Source organism: Etheostoma cragini, chromosome 14, assembly GCF_013103735.1.
Source record: "Etheostoma cragini isolate CJK2018 chromosome 14, CSU_Ecrag_1.0, whole genome shotgun sequence".
Lineage (NCBI taxonomy): Eukaryota > Metazoa > Chordata > Actinopteri > Perciformes > Percidae > Etheostoma > Etheostoma cragini.
The window spans coordinates 13,232,734-13,239,911 of record NC_048420.1 but is presented as its reverse complement, the minus strand read 5'-3'; the positions used below and the strand labels follow the sequence as shown (position 1 = coordinate 13,239,911).

The 7,178-nt window shown below is 40.6% G+C and overlaps 1 protein-coding gene across 5 annotated transcripts in view; it reads left to right on the top strand.

Annotated features, from left to right (window-relative positions):
* Positions 1 to 7,178, top strand: part of spire1a (spire-type actin nucleation factor 1a) — a 30,077-nt gene continuing 22,899 nt past the window's right edge. For 3 of the 5 annotated variants that reach the window (XM_034891606.1, XM_034891607.1, XM_034891605.1), the window contains exons 1-2: positions 1 to 511; positions 4,313 to 4,344. In XM_034891606.1, the coding sequence (XP_034747497.1) occupies positions 178 to 511; positions 4,313 to 4,344 (366 nt within the window). In that variant the 5' untranslated portion in view covers positions 1 to 177. The remainder of the gene's footprint in view (positions 512 to 4,312; positions 4,345 to 7,178) is intronic. The other 2 variants (XM_034891608.1, XM_034891609.1) reach the window with 1 other exon arrangement.

Genomic DNA, 7,178 nt, shown 5'->3' with positions numbered 1-7,178 from the left:
CAGTGAGACCAGGCGGATACAAGCTAGCAGTCGTTTAGTGAACACTGCTATTCATTCTCACCGGAGAGAAAACAGCTGAGTGAGAGCTTAACGCCTGAGTCTATGAAGCCGAGTGACTCTGACATATTAATTGCGTTTATTTTTCTCCGTATATGATGTGGTTATAATGAGGTGAGAATGGCCAGGCCGCCCGGGACGGACGACGAGATGTTGACTTCGCCGACCATACTTCGGGATTCTTCCACCGGGGACGTGAACATGGACTGCAGCGATGGAGCGGCGGAGGTCTCATTGGAAGAAATCCTCAAACTGTACAGCCAGCCGATTAACGAGGAACAGGCATGGGCGGTGTGTTATCAGTGTTGTCGGACTTTAGCGCAGAAATATCAGAGGAAAAGCTCCAAGTCTGCCGGTGCCTCAGCCGTCGACTATCCGAGGAGGATCGAGGGAGCCGGGGATGTGAGGATCGGGAGAGACGGGACTGTGAAACTGCACTTTGAAGACCGCACAGGTAAACGAACCCGGTGTCGGGAATAACACAATTATTTGTCTGGTTTGTTAACTGCGCAGCTAAAACGACGAAGACTGGCTGTGAACAATAAAGCCTTTTCCTTCCCAGCAGTCGCAGGCCAAACGAACGGAGCATCCCTACAAAGAGGCCATATTGTTGTGACTGTCCGCTTCAAGCCATGTGGGGAATTTGTTTACAGACACCCGATGCGGTTATTAAAAACCTCACAGCTAGAAAGCTGTATAAGCAAATATGAACCTACATTTTATTTATTTAAACACGATATGATCTAATATGTGCATTATAAACGGGGCTTATATTATTGCTTTATTCAAACTGGGGTGTACGTTGGCTGGCTCAGAATGACTACCGGGGTTGATGTTTGAAATGGAACTCCCGCAGCGGTCAGTTGGCTACAGTAAACAATGAACCATGTGAGGAATCCAAACTACAGAGCACTTTGGGCCCAGTCCAGAGCAAAGCAATACCAGCATCGAGACTACAGTGAAAACAAACAAACAAACAAACAAACGCGGATGACTCATATTGCTGCCTTACAGCCCCATCGTTTGTGTTGTGACAGTTGGGTAAAGGCACAGAGAAGTGGGGGCATCAGAGCGAGTGCTTGGTGTGGGCTAAATACACCTGGGATATTTTAAACACAATGGAAACACGTTTTAATATAGTTTCATAAAAATAGTAAGCTGGAAGCTTACATGCACATGGGCTGCATGTAGTAGATCCACTCTCTTCTGATTAGTAAGGTCCACAGCTGTTTTGTGTTCCCTCTTGACTATTTACCTCAGAGGTGAAACCATGGCTAGATGAGTTGATCAGTCCATTGACAGAAAATTAATATGCAAAAATGTTGCTACGCCATTAAGCACAAATGCCAGACTTTCACTCATACCAGCTTCTGAAATGCTAGATGATTGCTTGTTTTTGTGACCTACTTTGGAGTTTTGGGCTGTTGTTTGAAAACACAAGCAACGTGAAGACCCTTTTCACTATATTCTGACATTTTATAGACCAAACTCTTGTTTTTGAATGAAAAGAAAACAATTTTCTAATGCACCTAACAACACGCTAACTGTCTGGCCTCACGGACAGGAACGGGCAGAATATATCAAATCAGTCCAGTCTGAAGGACTTGGACCCTGCTGTCATGGAATACAGTCAATGCAAAGATTTACACCTGGGGTTGCATTACTCTGGGTCTCAAAGGCTTCCGCCAGTACACCAGGTGCAACGAGTAACTCAAAGCCTTTGTACCTCATTCCATTAATATGTGAGAGATAAAGCTGGGAGTGGGAGGAGGCGTGGCTGTCAGCACAGCCTTGGCACTAAGGTTTTATCCTATCTCTCCATGGAAGTTATTAGCCACCTTTCGTCTTATTCCCCCCCCCCTCTCAGCTCTCCCTCATCTCAGCATATTTAACCAACCAAGTTATGTTTGCTGTGTGTGGAAATTATACTCACAGCACAAACTGCTGAAATTCAGCCTGTGCTGCTGAGAGTCTTGACACTGCTAAAAATAGAATACATGTGATGATTAGATGCACAGACTTTAGAAATCTGATGAGTTTGGAGATTATTCTGAGAGTTTGCTGTTCCACTGGCTAGTGGCTGAGGTATTTTGGGACAACTCGGCCACGTCCTGATTCTTATTAGGCCTGCTGATGAGAGAGACGTGAGACCCATTACGCTTTCAGTAGCTCAGCTGGAAGGTTCAAAGGTTGCTACCCCAGCAGAAGATCAATGCTAATGAAATCTATGTATGGCCTGTACATGAGTCAGTGACAAGGTGCCATTTTTTTGGCCAACACCCAGTCTGCCAACACTGACGTCTTCAAGTCACTCTTCCTATCTCACTGCTCATATCAAGATGTCATCTCGAGCCAAACACTGCAGGACGTTTTGTATATTTGCGAAGCATAGTAAACCCAATCAGTCTAATAAGCAGCACAGAGTCCAAGGCAAGGTATTTTTTTTTTTTTGGCTCAGTTGATGCGAGATCCGCGCTGCTCCTGCTGCAGTCCGATCAATTCGCATAGCGCTGGGAAGAATATGTTCACTCACACTTCACTTTGCCTAGAAAAGGGCCTGAATGGAGCCTGAATGCTGCATCAAGATGAGGCTCTTGTTTAACCCCAATATTTTCAATGACTCATATACAGTGCAGAGGATTAAAAAGGATTTACTATCTCTTGTGTATTTATTTCTTAGTTTAGAGTAGAAATCCCACTCGCTGTGAACCCATTTTTTCAGCAGCCCACAGGTTGGCATTTCTCTGAATAGGACAGTCCCTCCAAACTTGCCCACTGTGACTTACACACTCTAGGAGAGACCAGGGCCCTGGCCAAGCCATCTCTCCTTGGCTGGGACAAACAGAGGGTCTAGTGTTTTCCAAATGAACGTTGGTTTATTTTTTGCGCCTGTCCATTAGCTGTAATTCACGGTGGCCGGCGCGTAACTGAGCTACACTATGAAAGTATTTTCCGTTAATGTCTCCTTAAGCTCTGTATGTAAAAAAAAAAAAGTATAGTATGCAGCCACAGCAATCAGAGTAGTCCCTTTTTTATACTCAATCATTTCCTCAGTTGATGGAATTCTAAACTGAAATGGCACTTATATTCGTATACTGAGACATGACACTTCTGGCCATCTTATTTATATTTAATGAACAAATGCTACACTCTGGACTGATGTCAAAGTCTGTGGATATCTCTGTTTGTACTTTCGCCCCTGACGTTAGTCCTACTGGCAGTTCTTCTGTTCCAATTTAAGGCTGGACGATGTGGAGAAAATCAAATATCTAATGAAATGTTTTGGACCAAATTTATATTGATATTGTAGGGTTAACAATTACTGCTTTCCCAAAATATTTACACAATGAGGTTTGTGATAAATAATCATCAGTAATGTAGATATAATGATTTAGGTGGGTAAAGTTAACAGCTGGAACCGTCTGGTAGGTTCAGAAAATGACATCAATTTACTGTAATACAGCTTGTAAAACCAGGAAAAGACAACACTTACGTCATATTAAAATGTCCAAAATCTAAGACAATATAGAGTCGCATATTACCATATTGATATAAAATCAATATATTGTCCGGGTCTAGTTCCAATCACTATTTTATTTAGTGATTAGCTGTCCAAAAGTAAAAGTACATGTAAAAATAATGCTTAAGTGGGGGAACTGTGTTTTTGTTGTTGTTATTTTTACATTTGAGCACATGAAAAACCAGAAGTACAGGTGTGCTGGAAAAGCCAGTAACAGAAGAAGAGATAAGATTGTAAAAGTTTTCATTTTATCTTTTGTCCAAGGTTCTTGTAATTTGTTAGGAAAAGGCTTACTTAAAAGGTCATGGTTAAGGGTCTTTATTTAGATTTTCCATTTTGAGAGGGCAATGTCTTTCTCCCAAGTATGAGTCACAGTCATATCCCTACAACCAGCCCCCAGTGGCAGGTTTTGACACCTCAATTTGCCTCAGGCAGTGTTCAGTGTCTGCAGAGAAAACCTAATCATTAATTGATTCACTCAGTCTTCAGCACTGACGAGCAATCATGCTTTTCAGCTCCCGCTGAAGTCGGTCTTTTCCCCATTCCCAAGTTTAATATTTTATGTTTTGTAACACTGTATGAGGTGTGTTGTCTGTCTTTAAAGATGTCTTGCACAATTACACAAAACATGTCCATAAGTAATTTAGAGGGTGTGTTTGCACAAATTAATAACTATCCATTGTTTATGATTGTGAATAACTCTTGTGAATAACTCTTAATGTTGTGTCATTACAGATAAATACCAACCTGCCCCCACGTCATTGGAGGTGAGTTTCACATGACGGTCTATTTAATTGCTACAAGTTCAGTTTTAGGAAAGAGTTTTCACTTTTCAAAAAATGCTGGTAGAGTGGTTTGCCATTCTTCGTGGTCATGTAGTTTTATTATTCTCAAAATAGAACAGTAGTTATTTTTTTCAAATTTAAACTGGAATGTAAATTCAGATATTTTATTTTCTCCATACCATAACTGTCTTGCATTATCTAGTTTGCTTATGACAAAAATATTTCACAAACTGTTTTCACAGCCTGCCCACCACTGGATCTACTAGTGAGCAATTGCACCACAAATAGCCTGGCGTGGCCTCTGTGTTGCAATAATATTAACATAGCCTTGAGGGAAAAAACATTTCGTCTATATTGAGCCAATACAGAAAGACATTTAAACGAACTTTAACTGATTTATCAATGCTGGTGAAAAGGGATAGTATTTTCTTGTGTGTAGTTTTCTCTTTAGGAACTGGTATGACTGTAGATATGTCAATGCTCAGCAGCAACGTAACAACAAGTTTTTACCTATCCAAATGTAAGAATGAAAACCTTTCAAGTGTTTGTCCCAGCAATTGAGCCCTGACCTGTAATGCTCACTAGTAAGTGGGAGTAAGCTCTGTGCAAGTAGCCCCTTCTGTTCTATTTTTATTGTTTTCTGCACTTTGATGCAGAAGAGCACTTAAGAGTGACTATGACTTCTTCTCTTTTTTAATTAAATGCATTACTTTCTATAATATAATGCAATCATCACTGAAACTACGTAAAGAGGACATGTGTCCAGTGTCTGTTAGGCGAAGCAAGGTACACTGTATAATCCTGGGAGGAGAAGTATCTCTTAAAGCTTTATTATGTGTACATAGACTAATTACACAGAGCTGTCTGTTGGCTCTGAGCAGTCTGATCGGCCTTCATGTTTGCATATTAGTTTGTGTAATTGCAGGCATGCCCAGTATGTGTGTGGTTTTGCATAGCTTAGTTGGAAATATACTGTAACTCCTCCACCTCAGCTCACTCTTTCCTCTTCTTTATATTAATCTAATATTTTGCTAGTTGATGCTGGGTTGCTGCATGCATCATTAGCTTTGATTGTACTATGTTTCTACAAATAAACAGAGTTTTGGCTTTGTTTTTTGGTATTAGACATATACAATATCTTGCACAACGACTCTTTGTACATCAGCATGACAATACCACAGAATCCACACGTGACCAAACCTCGAATACACACCTGTTTAAAAAAAACTGAAAAACAATTAGCATTTAGCTCAGGGCACAACTGCCTCACAGCAAAGCATATCTGTAGTTTGTCCTGTTGGAGTTTTTTTTTTTTTTTTTTTTTTTTCATGTTCTCAACATAATTTAATGTTCTTAGAGAACTATAAACTCACCCTGGCGCTTTTCCTTGGCGTAATTCAATACTGATCATTTGGAGTAAATTGATTTAATGCACAAAGCAACTAACACAAACACTGTTTTAATCTTTTAATTGATAATACACAGCAGTGCTCTCCCACTTACTCACATCTTGGCCATAGACCTGCGTCCCCGAATTGTATGACATTGTGTGTGTGTGTGTTGTGTTTCAGTTCCTTGTGTAAGAGTGCCTGCCAACTAGCAACACTTGAGTCTTTTGGAGCTTTAGCCTGTGTTGAGGTGACCCACTTCTCCTCATTTACACCAAAGAACCTGTGCTGGGATAATCATCTCAAACAAGACACTGATTTGTTACTTGCTTTAAGTCTGGTCATGAGTAAGCTTCTCTCTTTTGGTGCTTTATTTTCACCGTCATGGCTAGTAGTAAATATTATTTTTTTTCAAGGAAATTTGTTTAAAATTAGCACCTTCTGTTGTAGCCTTCAGGACAAGCTTAACCCAGTCGGTCCTCAATTAAAGATTAAAGGTGCTCTAAGCGATGTTGGGTGACGTTACTTGTTGACGTCTAACCCTAAATCTCAATCATTCCCAATCTTGCAGAGATGGAGAGCATATATGTAACGAGATAACATGTTAGTTAAAATTGGTAATTGCACCTAAACGTACCGACGAGATATTGATAGTGATATAAAGATAAGCATTGTAATTGACGCATTTACAGCGTCGGCTCCTTTTTGCCAGCTTTCCTTCCAGTTTTAGGAAGCAGCGACTGTATTGCGTTTTGCCTGTAAAACCCTGTATGCGTTTTTCATATTCATGTAGAATTATAGTTTGCTCTTCTTCAGGTAGATGTTTGCGATTGGTCACGTTGTGCAAACACCGCCTCTTGTATATGAATTGCGCTGATGGATTGGGAAACCCTGGGTTGACTAAACTAGTTGCTAACCACCGTCGTGACACAGTTTATGCGGGACCGCGGTTGTTGGGGTTAGTGAAGGCGGGTAACTGAAAGAAATCCAGGGTTAAAGGAAAAAATCTAAAGGTTTATTTCCTCATTCACCAAGTTTGAAGTGTTGTTTAGTCACAGAGCAGTTTCTTTTTTTTAGTTTTAATTTAAATTTTAGATTCAAATTGGACAGTTAAAGGTTAGATTTATTTGGCTGTGTGGCTCAGATTCAGCAGAGCAGTGCATGTTTTTGCATGTAAAAGTGTACTGTAATGGCTTCCGTGCTGCAGCTGGTTGAACAGGGGCCGCACGTGTCTGCATGTGTGTCTCCTTCCCTGCTTTCACCAGTCCCTGCAGGCAATGAGCCCTGTCTCTACAAAGACTGTTTCTGACTTATTTTAAGAGCAAAATTCAATTCAATTCAATTTTATTTATAGTATCAATTCATAACAAGAGTTATCCCAAGACACTTTACAGATAGAGTAGGTCTAGACCACACTCCAGAATTTAC